Genomic DNA, 21,715 nt, shown 5'->3' on the forward strand with positions numbered 1-21,715 from the left:
ATACATTAAAAAAAAAATGAATATAAAAAAGTAAATATTTCAAATTTTTGGATATCCAAATTATTCAAAAAAAAAATCACAATTTATTATCCAAATCCGAAAAGGTTCTCTTTATCGCTACCCTCTTCTTACTTAACCATACCCTTAATGATTACCTTAAAGATTAATATTTATTTATTTTCTTTAAATAACTATTATCATTATACCATAATTACATATAACTAATTATTATTCACATTAAAACTATAATCACTAGGTTTTTTCTTTCATTTTATTATAGATTACTTTTTTTTAAATCTTATTATATATTATTGGTTTTTATTTATTTAATTAATTTATGGTTTTTCTTTCATTTTATTATAGATTACTTTTTTTTTAAATCTTATTATATATTATTGGTTTTTATTTATTTATTTAATTTATTTTTGTTTCTATGGTTTAAATTTTTTTTAATCTTTTTGATGTGGGCTAATGTCATAAAAACCCTCAAGTTTTCAGAGTTTTGTCGGTTTTGCCCAAAGTTGAATTTTGTGTCCGTTTTTACCCTAACATTTTTTGTTCGGTTTTACCCTTTTACCGGTGATAACAAGTTACCATTATATTAAGTTCGCAAAAAGTTGAATATTGTGTCCGTTTTTTACTTTATAAAATATTTTATGTTTAAATATTAATATTAAATTTTTATTTTTAATAAACTCGTATAATGCACGGTCTTACACTAGTATACGAATAAAAAAAAGTCCTTTTAGGCCTTGATTATTCATAAATAAAATATGATTGTTATAAAAGATACATCATACACCAACCAAAAAAGGTAAATATTTTTCCATACATGGGCCAAAAAAAACTGAAGAGAAATACTACCTCCGTGCCAAATTGATAGTCCACTTTTGAATTTTAAAGTCTTTTTTCTTCAACTTTAACGTTAAATATTTTTGTTTTTGATAGATAATATTTGATGCAAAATATATGAATGGATTGTATTTTAAATGTTTTTTCATTGTTATAAGTTTTATCAAGTAATATATAACACAAATAAAAATATTTAAGGTCAAAGTTAAAGAAAAAAGACTTAAAAAGTCAAAAATGAACTATTAATTTGGGACGGAGGAAGTAGTTAAAATATAACATGAAGACAAATATACTTCTAAAAAATAACTTGGATACGTAACTTTTAATTGCGATTACTGTATTCAATTTATTATTATTATTATTATTATTATTATTATTGGCCAGCTTTTTGGTTCTTGAAATACAAACTGAAACTAACAATTTTTATTTATTGATTAAATTAATAAAAAAGCTGCAAAAAAGTAAATAATAGATCAATCTGCACCAATCAATAAAGTAATGATTAAGGGCGTACGTACATGAAATCAGGGGTACGCATAACAGTCCCCATCCGAAAAAAGTGATATCCAAATTTCAAATATCCAAAATTTCGGAAAAATTTGCCTTTGGATTTTTGGATCTATTGCCTAAAACTTTGAGCCGGAGATAGAAAATAATAAAGGAGGCCTCAAATTAAAAAGGTATGGCCACACTCAAGCTTTGGACTTCAATGACGACGGTTTTCATCATTTCGTCAACCAAGCGACGGAAGAGGAAACGAGGCACAGTTTTCATCGGTTCATCTGCTCTATCGTTATTATTTAAAGATAAGTTGCCTTGAATAGCGAAAATACACAATTACTTTACTTTAAGTTTTAACTATAATGGACGGAACAGGAAACGACACACCAGCGATCGGCATCACCTTGGAACAACCTACTCATGTGTTGCTGTTTGGAAACATGGGCACATCCAAATCATTCCTAATGATCAAGGCAACAGAACCACACCTTCTTGTGTTGCTTTCGTTAATGGAGAACGTCTCATTGGTGATGGCGCCAAGAACCAAGTGGCCATGAATCCTGCTAACACCATATTTGGTAGGCTTTTTTCTTTTTTTATTTTCTTTTAGTTCGCTTGATGTTATTATGATTAAACATAAAAATACCATACTTATTTGAATGAATTTTATGGAACAGTTTGAATCTTCAAAAAAGTATTATGATATTATGAAAATTGTTCTTGAAATATTTGCAATGTGAATTAGATTCAAATGCCACTACTGGAAAAAGGTTAGTACAATACAATGCACCATAATAAAATACGGATGCAATAAAACCCGTGCTACAAAAACTCATCATTTAAACAATTAACAAGGTATATATCTCTCATTGCTCGTGGAGTGGGATATTGTTATTAATGTTTATTTGCATATTTGGTTCCATATTACTTTATTGGTCCTTGAAAGAGTTGGTCATGAAATCTACTTCTAGAGCTCCTGTAGAGAATTATAATTATTGTTGATACGCTGTTTTTTTCCAACTTACTTGGCTTTAGGCTTAATTTTTTACTGTGTATTTTTAGATGCTAAAAGGTTGATTGGAAGGAGATTCAGTGATTCCAAAGTGCAGGACGACATGAAGTTGTGGCCCTTTAGGGTCATACAAGGGCCTTCATACACACCGAAGATTGTTGTCTCCTATAGAGGTGAAGAGAAGGAATTTTTGGCTGAAGCTTGGGAAGATGAAAGACACTGCCCAGGCATACCTTGGAAAAATTGTGGAAAAGGCTGTGATAACGGTCCCAGCTTACTTTAATGATTCACAACGACAAGCAACAAAGGATGCTGGAGCTATTGCTGGACTTAATGTCATGCGAATCATCAATGAGCCAACAGCAGCTGCGATTGCTTATGGTTTAGACAATAAGTCGGATATTACTTCCAAGATCAATGTGCTTGTGTTTGATTTGGGTGGTGGCACTTTTGATGTCTCTCTATTAACAATGGCGGAAGGTGGTGGTACCCTTGAGGTGAAAGCCGTTGCAGGTGACACTCATTTGGGAGGTGAAGATTTTGATAGTCGTATGGTGGATCACTGTGCTCAGGAATTCAAGAGGAAATGGAAAAAGGACTTAACGGGCAACAAAAGAGCCTTGGGGAGGTTGAAATGTGCTTGTGAGAAAGCAAAACGGATTCTTTCATGCGATATTTTGACTTCAATTGAAATAGACGGCTTGCATGAGGGGATTGATTTTTCTATGAAATTCAGTCGAGCTAAATTTGAAGAGCTCAACATTGGTTCTTTCGTTAAATGCATTGAGACATTAGAGGCATGTTTGAATGATGCAAAAATGGATAAATCATGTGTGAATCAGGTGATCCTTGTAGGCGGCTCAACAAGAATACCAAAAGTCCAGTGTATGTTGCAGGAATTTTTTGAGAGAAAAGAACTATGTAAGAGCGTAAACCCTGATGAGGCAGTTGCTTATGGTGCAGCTGTTATGGCTGCAAAGCTAAGTGGTAACACGGATAAGTGTTTTCAAGATCTGTTGTTATTGGATGTAACTCCTTTGTCCCTTGGTATAGAAGTAAAAGGAGAAGTATTTGATGTTTTGATCCCACGTAACACCCCAATTCCTACAAAGAAATCCAAATTTCATACTACATGTTATGACAACCAATCTGAGGTTTGCATCAAAGTCTATCAAGGTGAAAGAGCCAGATCTGTAGATAACCATTTGTTGGGGATGTTCACACTTTCTGGAATACCTCTGGCTCGAAAATGTGTCCCACAAATCAACGACTGCTTTGAAATGGATGCTAATGGGATCCTCACAGTCACATCGGAGATAGTGTCAACCGGTGCGACTGAGAAACTCACAATTACAAACCAAAATGGAAGACTCTCCACTGATGAAATTGAGAAAATGGTAAAAGATGCTGACAAATACAAACAGGATGATCAAGAATACAAGAAGAAAGCAATTGCATTCAATGCATTAGAGGACTGCTTATACAACATGAAGCATAAGATGAAAAACATAGAAAATGGTGAGAGGTTGCTTAAAATGGAGCATGTAGTTGCTGACACAACCAAGTGGCTCCAGCAGAACCAAGCTGCATCTGCTGATGAGCTTCAGCGCATGAGGGAATATATCGAGTCCATATGCATGTGAGAGTTTCAGCTTTCAAATCATGATTGTTGGACCCACTCATCTTCTAAAGCCTTTTTTGTTTAATAAGATGATGATAAACAGTAACCTGCAACTTCTTTAAACTGAGCCAGTCCAAAATGTTAAACCATGATCCACTTTTTATCATTTTTATTAGTTGTAACAAAAACATGAACATGATCATTTAATGGGGTTAGTTCACATCGTTGGTTTCATTTTTAAAGCTATTTTATATATGGTGCTATTTTATATATGGTTTTGGTACATTAAACCGGAGGGAGTGGGCTGCGGCAATGGCTGCAGTTGGGTGCCACATAGGACGAAACACTGCCCCGGGTGAGGTAGAGGTGCGGCGGAGATTGCACTACCGCACTCTAAGGGTGCACTCCATTAAGCAATGTGATTGGTCTCTTTTTCTTACGGTCGGTCCCTTAATGGGTCCTTTTTATTTATTAAAACAAAACAAAAAAATATCCCATGTGTTACACTTCTTTTTGAGTGTGGTATTTTACCACAGTTTTGTGGTAAAGGGTGAAGTGGTGCCTAACTTTTGTGTCACCATTCCCTTAGTCTTATAAATCTATCTAAACAACTTTGCATATATATATATATATATATATATATATATATATATATATATATATATATATATATATATATATATATATATATATAGGTCGGTTCAATTGAGAAAATAAAAAAGGTTGAGAATGGGGGAATCATTTTCAGCCACTCATTTAATCTAACATAAAAGACACGTTGGCAAACTTGTAAATATCGTAATAACCTTCAATCTCAAATACGTAACTATAGAGAATTCGATAACTGTGCGTTCATCATCAAAATTTTTCTTCCAACCTTCAATAATCATCTAGATTTCTTCAACTAAACCGGAATTTCTTCGTTGTTCATGAAATTGGAATCGGAGTTCTGGACTCGCAGTCACAATCGACATTGAGGGACTTAGAATCGGTAATCACAGGTTCCCAATCGGATTTTCGGAAATCAAAATCAAATTGAGAAATCGATCAGAGATAGGATGTCGCATCTGAAGTCGAAATCGGAAGTATATGATGATTTGGAATTGATAACTTAATGTTTTTAACATTTTTAAAATAGTTAATTTGTTTGCACTTCAACTGTTTGATGAAATGCATAAACTAAATTATTACGTTATATTCACATATGAATATGTTTTTTCTCACCTGAATCAGTATATGATTATTAAAAACACAAAGCAAATATGCAAGTGTGTATGTTATTCATATGTGAATAACATATAAAAATTATATATATTTGTCAAAATACCTTCAATATTCATAAGTGAATATACCTTGTAATATTCATATGTGAATATACTGTGTAATATTCATAAGTGAATATATCATCTAATATTCACAAGTGAATAGACTTTGTAATATTCACATGTGATATACCATGTATTACTATGTAATATTCACATATAAAATATTATTTAATATCCATAAGTGAATATATCATCTAATATTCACAAGTGAATATACTATGTTAATATTCACAAGTGAATTCATCGTCCAATATTAAAATATGAATATACTATGTTTATTATATGCTATATTCATATATGAATGATACTTAAATTGTTAAAAAAAAATCATACTTTTTATTCATAAGTGAATAACGAATGTACTGTAATAAAACATGATACATTGTTATTCATTTATGAATAACGATAGCTGAAAATATAAAAAAAATAAATTTTTTATTTTATCTTAAAACTATATCAATATGGATGTCTATTTGTAGAAAATAAAAAATTATGAATTTTGGTATATTTAAAATCATTTTTTGATAAAAATAACTTATAAAAATTAAAAAAAAAACGAAAAAAAAACTATGTTTTTGTATATATTAAGGTAATGATTAGCATAGTTTAAGGAAATATGTTATGTTGGAAAACACATGTGCATTCGTTTCCCATTTCCGCTGGTACGTTGGAGGCTTTTGCGGCAAAAATAAATGATTGGCTGAGAATGATTCCCCCATTCTCAACCTTTTTTTTTCTCAATTGAACCCTCCCATATATATATATATATATATATATATATATATATATATATATATATATATATATATATATACTAGTCGTTTATCCGCGCAAAGCGGCAGCGACGAATAATTTCATTGCGCCTAATAGCTTCTGAATGTTCTATTTGGAGGGCAGCATATAATTTGGTTTTGTGAATTGTTTCCTTTTGAATGGATGGCGAATAGCCTCTGGGCTGTAGACGGTTAACCAAAAAACCGAAATTAAATATATTGTAAAAGATTGTTTATGTTTAATTGTTAAAGTTAATATCAAATTATTTCCTAGAATTTCAATTTACAATTAATAATAGTTATATTATTTACATTTGACATTATAAACCAATAATTGCCAATTGTCATCATTAACATTTGTTATAAATATGCATAAGTTGATATAAATTTAAATTGTCATTTGCATTTAATCACCATTTCACATGGATAACTAAATATTTGACTATCTTTTATCTAAGAGTTAAAAAATACATTTTTGTAGTAGTCAATATTATTTTTCATATTCTATATATATTTGATAAGTCATCCTAATTTCATTATTAATAGAAGCAATGAGTACAATTAAACAAATTGTGTGGATTATTCTTGATTCACACATGTTTTTACTTATAGTATCTAAGTAAATATCAAATATGATTTACTCTACAAAATGATGTTTTTTAATTGTAAAAAGTCTCAAAATTTTGTAACCATTCAAAGAAAACGACATCATCCTTTTTCCTCTCTACAAACAAATTATTGTGTTTGTTTGCATTACACAAAATCTAATTTAAATACAATCAAAGTTAATACAAATAAATGAAAGCCATTCATATTAAGTATTATTAACAAACTTTATACATTGAAATTCGTTTCTAACCACAAACGGTTTACCTTTTCGACATATATAAAATAATTTTCCAAATTATTATCAAGTTTTATAAAGCATAAGGACCTTCCATCTCTTATTAATTTTCAAAAAAGTACAACTTCAATCCTCCATTTTATATTTTGTTTTTAAATCCAGTTATATATTCATATTGTCAGCATAAAATCAAAAAAACATTACAACTATTGTGTAGGTCAGAGGAAGCTAAATTCACATGTCGTACATTTTTAATAATTTTTTAGTAATTTTATAAGCAAATAGTAATGTAGATTGATGATCTTAATATCAGTACAAATCAATGTGTTATTTGACAAAAAATGAGATTAGAAAAGGGAAAAAATAATTACATTAGATACAATACATACATTTTACACATCACGATTGTTATATTTGGCATATGTTAACCACCTCTTTCCTATAAAATACAAAAATGGTGTAATTTATGGTTAGGGATGAAGTTTCAAAACACTAAAAGGTTATTACAATGGCATAAGAGCATACTTTTGTACATGCTTCAACTTCGATGTTCAATTGACCACTAATGGTTATGAAGCTACCTTTTGCCTGAAAAATGAATAATTGTAAGGAAGACACTTAACCTCTACCTTCTTGCACTCAAACCAATGTTTAAATTGACTTTGAATGAACAAAAAATGGAATATAAAGTCTAAAAAGGTTTTTTTAGAATGACAAAGTTAGTCTCCTAGTTAGTGGATTTGAGTCGTGTAATGACATCCAATTGGGCAGAAAGTCTAAAAGGCTTCTTATATCTAATGAAGGTTACTATAAAGAAACTTGGTTATACAAAGATTAAGTTTGAAAAATAGCTATACATTAGAATGCTATAATCACACATATAAAAGAAATATCCAAACTTTGTCCATACAACTACAAACTATCAAGATAATACTGATTTTTTAAGACTATTATTCCAAAAAATTTATGTTATGACCAAATTGCCTCTTCCTTTCAAAACCATCCCTAATCAAACAAAGACCATTTAAAATCTTAAATATATATTTTTGGAAAACAATATTCTGAACATTTGACTTTTGCTATTCATAGAAAATAAAACCAAGTTTTCGGCTTTGGCAATCGACATTTTTTTATATATTTTCTTATTAAGACCCTTGTGCCCACAATTATGGCACAAGTTCTTACTTCCAACATCTTCCAAATTTACTCTTGTAAAAAAACTGGATCGTGAATAATATTCCTAAAAATCCTTCTGTTTCTCTCTCCACAAGTTTAAGAATACGCTTTTCAAGATTTTTAAACTCACACAACCTGTTATAATATAGAAAGACATACTTACATCCTCAATAAAACTCAAAAAACAAAAGTAGCAAACTAAACCTCCAAAAATATGTACCTAAACGAAGCCAACTCTTTGGTGCTAACACCATTTCACACATTAGAACCACCATTTCTTTTACAATTGGCTGAGAAACCCCAACATCAGTTATTGTGATTGATGGTTTGTTAGTGTTTGGGTCTTCAACATGTTGTAAAGCTTCTCCAAGATTCATACCTACAAGAGAACACCTCTAATGCAACACTAAATTAGCTTCATAATCACTAAATCTCAACCATGTCTACCTATAAATTCCTTTAACCTTTTAATCAACAATTGCAAAAATACATGAAATTTGAGGAGAGAAAGAGAGTAGGTGGTGGTATGTGATGGTCGACTGACTGTCTCATAATCTTTTTTTTCTTGGTTATTGTATATCCTGAAAAAATTCATTCCCGTTAGACATGGGCATAGTCAAACTAAAGCCAATCTTGAAACACTCAAACAGGTAATTATTGTTAGTGCTTCACAATTAAGTTAAAAATATCAGATGTCAGCATAATTAATCTAAATCCAGTATGAGAAAACCTATTTGCAATCAATTAACCGTTCATCTGTTAATACCTACCTGCAAATCGAAAAAAAAGCACACACAAATTCAGTTAGAAAGCATACAAGTTTTGGATATGTATTCATAAAAAAATCATACAAATTGGGGAAATAAAACAGATGAATCAAATCATTAAAGAGGAGATCAGATACATACATAACTAAAAATTAGAGCATTCAAAGCATGATTGCATTCTTCAAAACTGATGGGCTTGCTTCGAAATTAAGCACTAATAAATCAAAAATTTAAAACTCGAAACACAAGTGTATATCTAGAATTTTACCTTCAGTGTTATGAGCAGAAGAACTTGAAGAAGAGTTAACGACACCACCGGATAAGGGCAGAACTACTCTCGGGTGCTACAAAGATAGATATGAAACGACGGTGGTGAACAGATTGGGGTTTTTGAGAGATAGAGAGATAGGGAAAGGGGAAAGAAAGGGAAGAGTTGCTTTTGGGCATTTCAAACCCCTCATATGAGTGTGCAATATTCTGTCATTTATCTTCTACTACCATGTTATGCATTATAATACATGCATACATGATATATCATAGAGTTTCTAAGTCTGATGGCCGTGCCACATGTTCAACTCTGTGTTGTTTCGCCTTTAGCACTCCGAAAGCACGTTCCACATCCTTACATGCTTCTTCTTGTCTTCTCTTGAATAAATTATCTCTTTCTTGAATTGAGTGTTGGAATGCCTTCACGAATGTCGAATACGAAGAATATATTCCATCTGTAAGGTAATACCCAAATTTGTATTTGTTTACATTCACTGTAAAAGGAACATCCGGAGCCTTTCCATTCAAAAGATCATTGAATATTGGTGATTGATCAAGAACATTGTTGTCATCGTTGGAACCTGCAACCCCAAAAAATGCATGCCAAATCTATAAATCTTGGGAAGCAACAACCACTAAAACCAACGAAGACGATCCATGATGACCTCTTGTATACTGCCCTTTCAATGCTACTGGGCAATTTTTTCATTTTCAATGTGTGCAATCAATGCTTCAAATCATTCTGGGAAACCCATGTCTTTTTTCATGTGTTGCATAAAGCTCTTGGTATCATGCAACGAAGGTTTCCACAAATATACGTCCCCAAATGTTTCAACAACACCATTTGACAATCTATACAAAGTTTCTCGTGTAGCTTTTTCGGACATTCTCATATAGTTGTCTATGGTGTCTGGTGACACCCCCATAGTTATCAAACAAATGGTCACAACACATTTCTGCAACGTTGTAAATCATCCTCTCCTACCTCTAGCATCATGTCTCAGTTGAAAAAATGTATACCCAAACATATATTAACTATGGTTTAAAAATATACTACATTTGTATTAAAAATAAAGAAGCATGTAGTACATTTGTATTTAAGTATAAAGAAATGATATCGGCTTTCAAAGGCGTTGGCGATCCGTATGAACACATTCCTACTCAGGCGAAGTCTTCTTTAGAAGTCCTTCGACCCATATAAATAATTATCCGCAAAGTAATCGCGATATAGATGTTCGTGTCCTTCCTCGCGATTTCTATTTAACAGCGCACGTCTTGTTAATGGCAAGGTTGGGTCTTGTTGTAGCATCTCATTGGTGGATTAATGGTATATCATACCGGAGAATATATCGTCACCGTCATCATTGGATGAGTCGAAATGATCCATATTTTTTTAAAGATATTTGAAATTGTAGAGAGAAAGAGAGGAATTGTGTGAAAAAAAAAAATGTAAATAGATACTAGGCATTTATAGGTAAAAAATAATTATTTTTTTTATTAAATTTGACCGGCGGTTCAATTGGTCGAAATGGTGGAAATTAGCTCGTTTCCTCCGGTCAAGACGACAACGAGATGCACCTGCGACGAGCTACAACGAGAAGAGGGGGGGGGGGGGGGGTTGTTCATCTCGTTATGACACCGTTAAGGCCCCTCCACGTCAGCCATAACAACGTTTTGGTGCCTATACTACGTCTAAAGCTCAACTAAAACAAGGATTGGTACCACCGTACAACAACTTTGGTTATGGGGGACTTAGTTTAGTTAACGGCTAAGTAATTGCATTTTTTCCCTTTTGTGTCGTTTCTTCTTCTAGGTGTATAGGTTATATAATAGTTTTCTAATTGTATATCACAATTGTTCGTTTTTGGGGAGTAAGTGTGGAAAAAGGATTTATATTTTTATTTCACTAAAAAAAGTACTTTAACTTTTAATGACTTAAAGTATGCAAGGGAAATTGAATAATCTAACTAATATAAATGATTTTTTTTACAAAAATAATCAATTTTATATGTTTTTTGAAAAATTATCACTTTATCTAGAACAATGTGTTCCGGAATCCCGAATTAACATTTCAGAGTGGCATTTGGTCATTTCTTGTCTGTTTATTTTTGGTTTTATATGGTTTTTGAAAATAAACGGTATCATATCATTTTTGCAGCAATTGCATGTTAGCAAAGTATTGTAAGAAAAGCATAAAAAACATTATTATTTTACACAATAAATAAATAAATAAATAATAATAATTTCAAAATATTTCTGGAATGTAACCGTCCAGAATACACTGTGTGAAACATTCTGGATTTGTTCTTCATATGCTGGAGTAGTTCATTGCATTGTGAACATGTTCTATATATTCCGAAATGAATTTTGAGTGTTATGGACTACATATTTTCAATGTGTAATAAGTGTAAGGCACTAAAAATTAAGGTGATGCTTATTTTTTAGAGGCAAAATATTTACAGTCTGCGGATTATATCTGCAAACATCTATAGTAGAAGAAGTAGACCAAACGTCTACATTCTGCAAACAGATTATTGTTTGTTTTTTAACGTCTGTGGGCAGGTAAAATAACCTGAAATGTTAACAAACCGGATTTTTAAACTTAAAATATTCAACTTGGAAATTTAAATAATTTTGGTTTTATAACATTGAAATTTTAAATCGGACAACCATATATATTAAAATCATACAACATGGAAGCCTATTTCAAACCAACATACACAAAACATTTTTTAAACCAACTGTATGTACACTAAACCATTCTTTTAATTGGAACTTTAATTTTAAGTCAATCCACACACACAATTGGAAAAGAGTTACATCAATTATGGTGAATGTTTTTGTCAAGAAATAGCACAACAAACAAATGAAGAAGTTGATGATGGCTATAATCATTCTAGAGGAAGAATAAGTTGATGAGGGATACAATCATTCTTGAGGAAGAACGGGAGGTGCAATGGTGCGAGTATTTATAAGAACTTATGTAGTGTCATTACAATGGTTGCATAAGATCTAAACTTGCAATGAGAAAATTAGTAAGATCCAAACCTACAATGAGAAAATTAACATCAATGTAATCATAAATGAGCTCATGAGTACTAGTATTCCTTGGTCCATTTTAAGTCATCACTCCATATGTTATAAGTATCATACAAGCTAATTCAAAGAGATGATAATGTATCATTTCAATAATCTCAATATTTACATAAACTCCAACCAATTGTAAGGCATCATTCCATTTAGAACCACATCAAAAAACAATTACTTGGTTCTATTTCAAGGTATCACTCCATATAAAATTACATTAGGAAAATAACATCCTATTTTGTAACATCCTGGTTTCCTGTTATTTCTGGGTCATGGGCCGGAAATCGATTGTGTAAGGCTTTGGGCCTTAATGAAGAAAAGTTTAGTCTTTGTAGAAGGATATAATGATAGTTAAGAGATTTAACATTTGAATTGTGTTTTGAGCCGAAGGGTCGAAACGGAAAAGTCATAGGCCGGGTTCTTGCATTAAATATGGATTTTTGTTCGAGAAGTTTTAGTCCAAGATATTTAGATAATATTTTGGGCTCTTCGACACCTTTATGTGTATATTAAATATTGTCGAAAACGGAGTTGCAACGAATAAGTTATAGCAGTTTGAATCTGGTGCTGGAGGTAGTAGTATGTTGGGCGTACTAGCCGATCAAGATGTGGATTTAAGAGCGTACGTTAGGCGTACCATTTGGTATGTTAGGCATACACGATCAGATGCCAACCCCTAATTTGAGGGTTTTAAGCCCTATTTAAGCTCCTTAACTTTTCCAAACCCTTTCCATTCTCAGCTTCCTTTGGGGTGTTCTTGGTGCATCTTGGAGAATAAGGAGCTCATTGTTCACCTTGATCTTTTTTTTGTACGTATAAAGTTTGAATCTTCAGAAGACATTTGTTAGATTTAGCTACTTTTGGATGTTATGAGCTTTTTGGTCACTTTAAGTGCATAAAGTTTAGATCTTGAAAGTTTGTGACCTTGTCATGGATAAAGTTGGTACTTTATCCATCCAAACATCATATTAATTCATGTATGAAGGTTGGAGACTTGGACTTAACAGATGAAGTTGAAAAAGATTCACTTTGGTCCCTTGGAAGACTTAAAGACTAGATCTTTGTTGTTTTGATCATTCTAATGGATAAAGTTGGAAACTTTATCCATTATGGAGTTATTAGGAATCATAAAATTGTGATATTGGTCCTTCTATCCCTTCCATGCAAGATTATGATGTCTTAATGGATTAATAAGTTAGCATTTGGCTTTTGGACCTTTTCTAGCAATGGAAAGTCATAAATGTGGAAACTTTATGACTTAAGTCTAGATCTAAGCTTTAGACAAAAGGTCTTAAGAGATTAAGTGTTTAATGAAATGTTGGGATCAATCAACGTATGTTGGGCATTCCTGGGAGTAATCTTGGCGTACTGGACTTGAATTGCATATGTTGGGCGTACGCAGGCAATCTTGGACTTTGACTTTCATTGACCGTTGACTTTTAACTAAGTTTGACCTTGGGTCAAATTTGAAGTTTTCGGCTATTGATTAAGATTTTATCTGGTTCTAGTGTTAGTGGATTCGCTGGCGCAAGCAGTGCAAAAAAAGGGATCATATTGCAGTGTTTCAGAGTTCTTCAATTCATGTGAATTTTCCTCACTGTACTTATAGGTTAAAGGCACCAATTCCGGTCCACTAGGTTATGTATCCTAGTATAAGGATTTGATGTTGTTATGATTTGTAGATCTACTTGTTTGCCTGTTAACTAGTTATTTGTTATGTATATGTTGACATATTATGGTTTTCAGTTGAGGCTCTACTACTATGTGTGTGAGCCAATAGATCGGGGGTAATCCAGTCCGATGACTAAGTGGACCAAGGCATTCCAGTCCGATGACTGATTGAGCCGGGGGTAATCCAACCCGATGGCTGTGTACCCATGGGTATTTCAATCATCTGAATACACCCAACATGCTTGTTTGTATATTCAATATGGCACTAAACGTTTGTTTGTTTGTTTTTTTTTTTTTTTTTTTTTTTTTTTTTTTTTTTTTTTTGTATTCTCATTACCCCATTAGTAAGTCATAACCCTAAAACTTGCAAAGAAAATGGGAAAAAGCCCACCAAGCAAAAACCTAAGAAAATTTGGATATAAAGGATGTTAGTCGACATAAAACTTCAAACTTTGCAAAAAAGAAAAAAAAAAGTTATTAAGTTGCCTCTGTTTCTTTTTGGTTATTTTTTTCTGTTACTTACATATATAATCGAAATTTGCCAAACAATCAACATCGACCGTGATAAATACAACTTGGAGCAACATAATCATATAGAAAGTCACTCCATGTTTGAATACATATGATTTTTATTTTATTTTAGTTATTCGATATCAAATAATCACTTGTGAAACACAAATACAAACAAAAGGTTGTCAACAAACAAATATAAAATATCAAAAATGGCATATACTCCATAATGTACCAAAATCATACACCTTGCATTAGCCAGCTAAATAGTAATTAACCACATCAATTGATCATTTGATCTGATCAAAGTGATACAATAAAGTTTTTGGTTAAATGTTTTGAATTGGTTAGGTTTCAAAAAGTTGTATGTTTACTATTTAACATCATCAAATGAAAAGAAAAACGACCTTAGAAGATACCTTGCGTTTAACGATCATGATATGAGAACTAAAACTTTGGCATGCACATAGACTCAAGGTGTTCCTTCATTCGCTCAATCTCATCAACAGTTGCATTTTGATTGTCCTCAATCCACTTAGTGGCATCAGCAATAACATGCTCCATTTTCTTCATGTTGTATATGCAATCCTCCAATGCATTAAACGCATCTGCTTTCTTCTTGTATTCTTGATCCTCCTGTTTATACTTGTCAGCATCTTCTATCATTTTCTCAATCTCTTCCTTGGAGAGTCTTCCATTTTCATTGACAACTGTCAGTTTCTCCGTCTTACCTGTCGATAATATCTGTGATGTCACTGTGAGGATACCATTGGCATCTATTTCAAAGCACTCGGTGATTTCTATAGCTTCTTTTGGAGCTGGTGGTATTCCAGAAATTGTGAACTTCCCCAAAAAATGGTTATCAGTAGATTTGGCTCTTTCACCTTGATACACCTTGACACATGCTGCAGATTGGTTGTCATTACATGTAACATAAGTTTTTGATTTCTTTGTAGGTATTGGAGTGTTACGTGGGATCACAACACTAAACAATTCTCCTTTAATTTCCACACCAAGGGATAAAGGATTGACATCCAATAACAACAAATCTTTAAAAGACTTGTTGCTGTTGCTACTGAGTTTATCAGCCATAATAGCAGCACCATATGCAACAGCCTCATCAGGGTTTGTGCTCTTCGATAAAACCTTCATGTCAAAAAGTTGTTGCAACATAGATTGGATCTTTGGTATTCTACTCGAGCCACCTACAAGAATCACCTCGTGCACACATGATTTTTTCATCTTTGCATCACGTAAACATGCCTCCACAGTCTCAATGCACTTGTTGAAGGAACCCATGTTAAGCTCTTCAAATTTAGCTCGACTGAACTTCATACAGAAATCAATCCCCTCATGCAAGCAATCTAAGTCGATTGAAGTCTGAGTATTGCATGAGAGAATCCTTTTGGCTTTCTCACAAGCACATCTCAATCTCACCAATGCTCTTTTGTTCCCAGTTATGTCCTTATTCCATCTTTTGTTGAATTCCCAAACACAGTGTTCCACCATGCGGTTATCAAAATCCTCACCTCCCAAATGAGTGTCACCACCAACGGCTTTTACCTGAAAGGTATCCCCTTTAGTAATGGTCAATATAGAGACATCAAAAGTGCCACCACCAAGATCAAAGACAAGCACGTTGATCTTGCCATTAATGTCAGACTTATTGTCAAGACCATAAGCAATTGCAGCTGCTGTAGGTTCATTGATGATGCGGATGACATTAAGTCCAGCAATGGCTCCAGCATCTTTTGTTGCTTGACGTTGTGAATCGTTAAAGTAAGCTGGAACTGTTATCACAGCATTTTTCACAGGTTTTCCAAGGTATGACTCTGCAGTTTCTTTCATCTTGACAAGAATCATAGATGAAATTTCTTCAGCCAAAAACTCCTTCTGTTTGCCTTTATAGGAGACAACAATCTTTGGTGTGTCGGCAGGCCCTTGTATGACCTTGAAAGGCCACAACTTCATGGCATCCTGCACTTTGGAATCGCTGAATCTTCTTCCAATCAACCTCTTAGTATCTGAATATCCACAGTTAATTAAGCCAATAAGCAAGTGAAAAACAACTACGTTAGTAAACATTTTGAATCGATAAAGCAAAGTAATATGAGGACCGTTACATAATTATTTTTACTCAGGGACTTTTTATGTAATTTTCATAATAATTGAGGACCGTTAGATAGTTATTTTTACTCAGGGAGTATTTCTGTAATTTTTTATACTTAAGGACCATTAAATAATTAGACAGCGACCATGTCTATAAGTGTGTCATACTTTGGGACCATTTTATAATTTGTTTTTATGAAAAAGGCTACAGAGACCAAAAATGTATATGATGCAAATTAAAAACTGCAGGGACCAAAACTGTCATTTAGGGATTTCCTGCAATTTAAGAGGGATATATAACGACACTATATGACAATTTTACCCTTTGAATCAATGAAGCACAATTTTCGCAATATTTATTGTTATTGACAATTAGACCAAAAACCTTCAATTCACATAACAGTATAACACTTTAAATTAAAGAAATTTTGAACATTTTAATAATTGTTCGATGATAAAGAATAGCCGGTGTATGAAGATGGAAGCAAAAAATTAACTAGGGCCTTTGGGAAGAAAGCAAATAAAGTGGAAAATCTTGCAAAATGGATGTCTGAACTCTTAACCCATACACCATACACTATCTCACGTAACCAATTAAGATAATTTTTATAGATTAAGTAAAAAAAATAGCTAGTTATAGCTGTACGTATTAAGTGTTGAGCTCAATCAGCTCATTAAGTCCATTGAGATAAAAAATGAAACAACACCTGCTCATGTAATGTAATCGAGATTGTTGCCATGCCAGTTAGTCTAGTTTTTCCACCCAAACCACAAAAGCTCTAAAACCCTAAAATGGAGCTTTTGGGTAACCTTGCTTCATGTTTAACAGGGATCAAATACTTCGGTAAATTTAAATGCAATTCATTATGCATAATATTCATTCAGAACAATACTCTTCGATGGGACTCTGGTTTTTGACGATTCGAATCTACTGAACTGTTTCTTACGATTCCTTCAGCTAAATATGGAATTTTCTTAAGCTTGATCATATTAAATTAACTACGTTCAGTAAAAACTAAGAAACAAATGCTTACCATATATTGTGTTAGCAGGTTTCATGGCCCCTTGGGACTTGGCGTCATCTCCGATGAAACGTTCTGAATCGACAAAAGCCACACAAGACGGCGTGGTTCTGTTGCCTCGATCATTGGGAATGATTTTGACGCGATCATGCTTCCAAACGGCGACACACGAGTAGGTTGTTCCGAGGTCGATGCCGATAGCCTGTGCGTCTTCTCCTCTTCCGTCCATTGCAGTCAAAATTCAAAACAACGTCGTTCTTTCTTTTCACTTTTTACCCTAACATATATTTAAAGAACGAAGTTCCAAGTCTTAAAACGTTGATTTTTGAGTAAACTACACAATCGTCCCTGTGTTATGAGATAGTTTGAAGGTTTAGTCCCTTTTTAAGTTTTTTTTAGTATGATGGTCTTAATGGTTTTCATGTTGTTGCACATTTTGCCCCTAATACACACAAAATAACTATTTTTGTTGTTATTTAAATTATTTTTAGCTTTTATTATTATTATTGTCATAGTACTCTTCTTTTCTCTATGCTTATCTTCTTTGTAGGATCCATGTTTGACTTTTCGGTCACAGATATTGCTCTTGAGTTAGAGATTTGCTCATGTTCTGTGATATGTCAAGAGTTAACATCCTGAATTTCTATGGACAAATTCAATTTTGATGTTTAAACTGGATTTTATAATTCCAGGAGCGCTCAAGTGGTCGATCTCATGGTTTTGGATATGTAACCTTTGCAACAGTTGAAGATGCCAAGACAAGTTATTGTTTATTACTTTATTTAAACTTTCTTATTATATACAAGATTGATAGATCTTCATACTTGTTAATTTAAATCATTTTATGATGATAATTTTTATAGGCTGCATTTGCGAGTGAACACTTCCCAAGGAATAGAGCACTTGAAGTAAAAATAGCAACACCAAAGGTTTTTTATCCAACACTTTATCATATATTACTTCTGAAATGTTCATAATTTTAATCAAATTTGCTGTTTTTTTCTTCTTTTGGAGGAAATGAGAGCACCTTCAAAAAAAAGTCACCAAGATATTTGTTGCTAGAATTCCTCCCTCAATTACAGAAGATGAATTTAGAAGATAGATTTAATCATTTTATACACTCTATGGTTTTCTTTTGCTTACAAAATGTTTGTTTTTTTCCAGCCATTTTGATAAATTTGGTGAAATTACGGATCTGTACATGCCCAAGGTACATAATTTTTTATATTTTCTTCTGTTAATTTGTTTTATAGGAACTTAATATTTTATTTCTTTAGGATCCAAGTACCAAAGGGCATTGTGGAATTAGTTTCAATACTTTTGCAATTGCTGGTAATTCCATTAAAGATTGTAAAATTCGTATTCATTAACTTTTAGTTTTTCATAGTTTACCCTTTTTGGGATTCTTTATGCTTTAGTACTAATAGTCTGATGTTTTTTGTTTTTTTGATATAACTAGGAGAGGATTGACCACCTACAGATCCTAATCCTGGATAAGGAATGATACATGAACATCTTCAGTTTTTCCATTTTCTTGGAATTATACTCGGAAAGGTAAGCTAAATGCTATTTAGTATTCTTAGGATCATCAGTAACTTCATGCAATTAGTTATACAAATATTTTTATGATTATTATGGTTTCCAGTGTGCTCAATATGTTGAGTGGTTGTTTTCTTTCAATAATTATTGAATTTTTTAGTTTCATAAAGTTATCTGCTTTTAATTTTGGGATTATTGGACTTTTGAATTTATTATGTTATGCTCTATATTAGCATAGCTTTCTTTCATCTTTTAATTTCAAATATGTAGTTCACGTGCATAATCTTGTATATTTGGGAGTACCTTTTATTAACCTTATCTGTTCTATGGCACATTTTAAAATCATTCAATGCAAATTGAAGCTCTTCATTTGTATCCTTACATTTTCAGTCCTCCTGCTATCTAAAAGTTCCATGTATGCATACAAATCTCATTCTCAAAGGGAGTAATTTGTTAGCATTCCATATCAACTTTCTGTTCAATACATACAAAAAGTAAGTATGCAGAATAGAAATAAAAAAAGACACAATAAAGTAGTCAAATTATAGGCTTGACTGTGATGATTATTGTCTTTAAATATGATAATTAAAATAATGGAATGCCCTTTGCAGAAATTTTTAATGTTTCCCTGTTAATATAGTATAAGTTTTAGGCTTCTTTCACAGGAGAGTAGTTTTTTGAATATTCTTTTTTTTTAAAAAACAGAGAATTATTGAACAAGCTGGTGTTGTTTTGACACTTGACCCTAAGCCAATTGAGGTAATCAGTAATCGAGTTTTTGTGTATTGACTTTTTTATCAGATATTGTAATTTACATTTTTTTTTATGTTGACAGGGAGACTGGAATGGAACGGGATGCCACACTAACTACAGGTACTTGTTTTTTTATTTTATTTTTGGTTAGATGGAATGGAATAGACCTTTCCATTCCATTCCATTCCTTCCCGGATTCCATCATATACCAAACACTACCATTTTTCTTACATTAAAATTCACTTCCATTTTCCTTTTAATTTTTACAGCACATTAAACAAAAAGACGATTCTCAACCTTTCCCTTCGCCACTCAGACCACATCAGTGCTTATGGTGAAGGAAATGAAAGAAGATTGATAGGAAAAGATGAAACTGCCAGCATCAACACATTTTCATGGGTATCTAAAACCATAAAAAAAAATTTATACCAAATTCAAAATATATAAAACCAATAAAAATTCATGTTTTTAAATATCATTCATCTTACAGGGTGTTGCTAACCGTGGTTGCTCAATCTGTGTGGGGTGTGACACTGAGAAGGCAGGCAAAGGTAAAATATAATTTTACTTAATCTTCTTTATTAAGTTGTTCTTTTTATATTAAGTAAAAAAGAAACACATCTATATATAGCTTACTAAATTGAGAACTACTTAATGAATGTTTTTCATGGTTTGTTGTGTGTAGGTTATTTGGAAGACAGGCTACCAACATCAAACATGGATCCATACATAGTGACTGGATTACTTGCAGAAACTACTCTCCTGTGGGAGCCTACTCTTGAGGCTGAAGCACTTGCTGCTTAGATATACCTTGTTTTTTTATATATTTTTTTGGTCGAAATCGGAATTCAATTCCATTCTTGTCCTGTATTTAGTTCGCTTAATTCCATGGGAATCGGAATCCAATTCAATTATGTTCCTTCTTTCGGATGCAATGCAAGATATGAAGTAATTGAGAATATGTATGTGGAAATGCAGAGACAAAATTGAGATTATGGTAAACATTGATATTTGATGTTTTTGGATGTTTTGTTAAACTTTGATATTTGATATTGGCATTTTAATATTAGTGTTTGGTTTTGGATTGTATAATTATTTGATCCTTTGGAATTAATTTGTTATTGTTTAGTTTGGGATTGTATAATTATTTAATGTTTATAGTATTTTTGTAATAAAAAAATTAATATTATACATTTGCGAGGGATCAGCGACGGAAACAAAAAATATCACATCTGAAATTTGCTAGTGATCAGCGACGGAATATAAAAAGACAGATTTAGAGGTTTGCAAGGGATTAGCGACATAATATTTTTGTTGTTGATGTCCTAAATAACGGTATTATGGGACCAATTTGCAATGGATATTCCGTTGCTAAAGTCATCGCTAGGAAAAACTTGTCCGTCCCTAAATCTCTAGCTAAGTCATTAGCCACATTCTATTTGGCTATGGAGTAACTCTGTCACAAATCCGTCGCAAAAGACCTTAAGTGATGGAATAGTGACGGATTCATCCATCGCAAAAACCCATGTTTCTAGTAATGGATCTCACCCACCCCACTTATGTCATTACCTCTTATCCCCTCTCCACCACCTTTGTTTTCTCCGGCTAGATTGTCACCTTTTAATCCCAGAATCTTAAAATGTTGTTTCTTGTTACTTTCTCAACATATCTAGCAAGGCTAATGCTCTGATTACTTAAACATGAATAAAGTTCATCTATAATCGACATATTTGGTCTCAAACTAAATCAACTGCAACCCAAATAAACCCATCCAGACAATTAGCCAATAAAAAATATTGGCCGAAAATTTGTATACATTGTATAAGTTGACATAATTCAGTTGGAAAGAATACATTAAGACACAAGTTTTTGGAAGGGGCAATAAC

General features: G+C 32.5%; 3 protein-coding genes and 1 pseudogene across 3 annotated transcripts; 2 read left to right on the plus strand and 2 right to left on the minus strand.

Moving 5' to 3' along the window:
• The first annotated feature begins 1,715 nt into the window (after window positions 1-1,715).
• Window positions 1,716-4,008, plus strand: LOC145075607 (heat shock 70 kDa protein 1-like; annotated as a pseudogene).
• Window positions 4,009-9,405: 5,397 nt separating this feature from the next.
• LOC145075608 (uncharacterized) lies at window positions 9,406-10,064 on the minus strand. Its single transcript, XM_079021796.1, has 2 exons — window positions 9,890-10,064; window positions 9,406-9,719 (listed from the first exon to the last, which is right to left on the minus strand). Exons 1-2 carry the CDS (start codon window positions 10,062-10,064, stop codon window positions 9,406-9,408), a joined length of 489 nt encoding a protein of 162 aa, XP_078877922.1.
• Window positions 10,065-14,738: 4,674 nt separating this feature from the next.
• On the minus strand, window positions 14,739-17,766 carry LOC145073642 (heat shock 70 kDa protein 1-like). The gene is made up of 2 exons (XM_079020168.1): window positions 17,550-17,766; window positions 14,739-16,430 (listed from the first exon to the last, which is right to left on the minus strand). Exons 1-2 carry the CDS (start codon window positions 17,764-17,766, stop codon window positions 14,854-14,856), a joined length of 1,794 nt encoding a protein of 597 aa, XP_078876294.1. The 3' UTR covers window positions 14,739-14,853.
• A 2,327-nt stretch (window positions 17,767-20,093) lies between these two features.
• On the plus strand, window positions 20,094-20,633 carry LOC145075609 (glutamine synthetase leaf isozyme, chloroplastic-like; the record flags this gene model as incomplete). The annotated part of the gene is made up of 3 exons (XM_079021797.1): window positions 20,094-20,228; window positions 20,320-20,380; window positions 20,515-20,633. Coding segments are annotated over 3 exons (315 nt in total), but the record flags the coding sequence as incomplete, so codon positions are not given.
• Between the last annotated feature and the right edge of the window lie 1,082 nt (window positions 20,634-21,715).

Source organism: Lactuca serriola, chromosome 9, assembly GCF_051521515.1.
Source record: "Lactuca serriola cultivar US96UC23 chromosome 9, Lser_US96UC23_V15, whole genome shotgun sequence".
Lineage (NCBI taxonomy): Eukaryota > Viridiplantae > Streptophyta > Magnoliopsida > Asterales > Asteraceae > Lactuca > Lactuca serriola.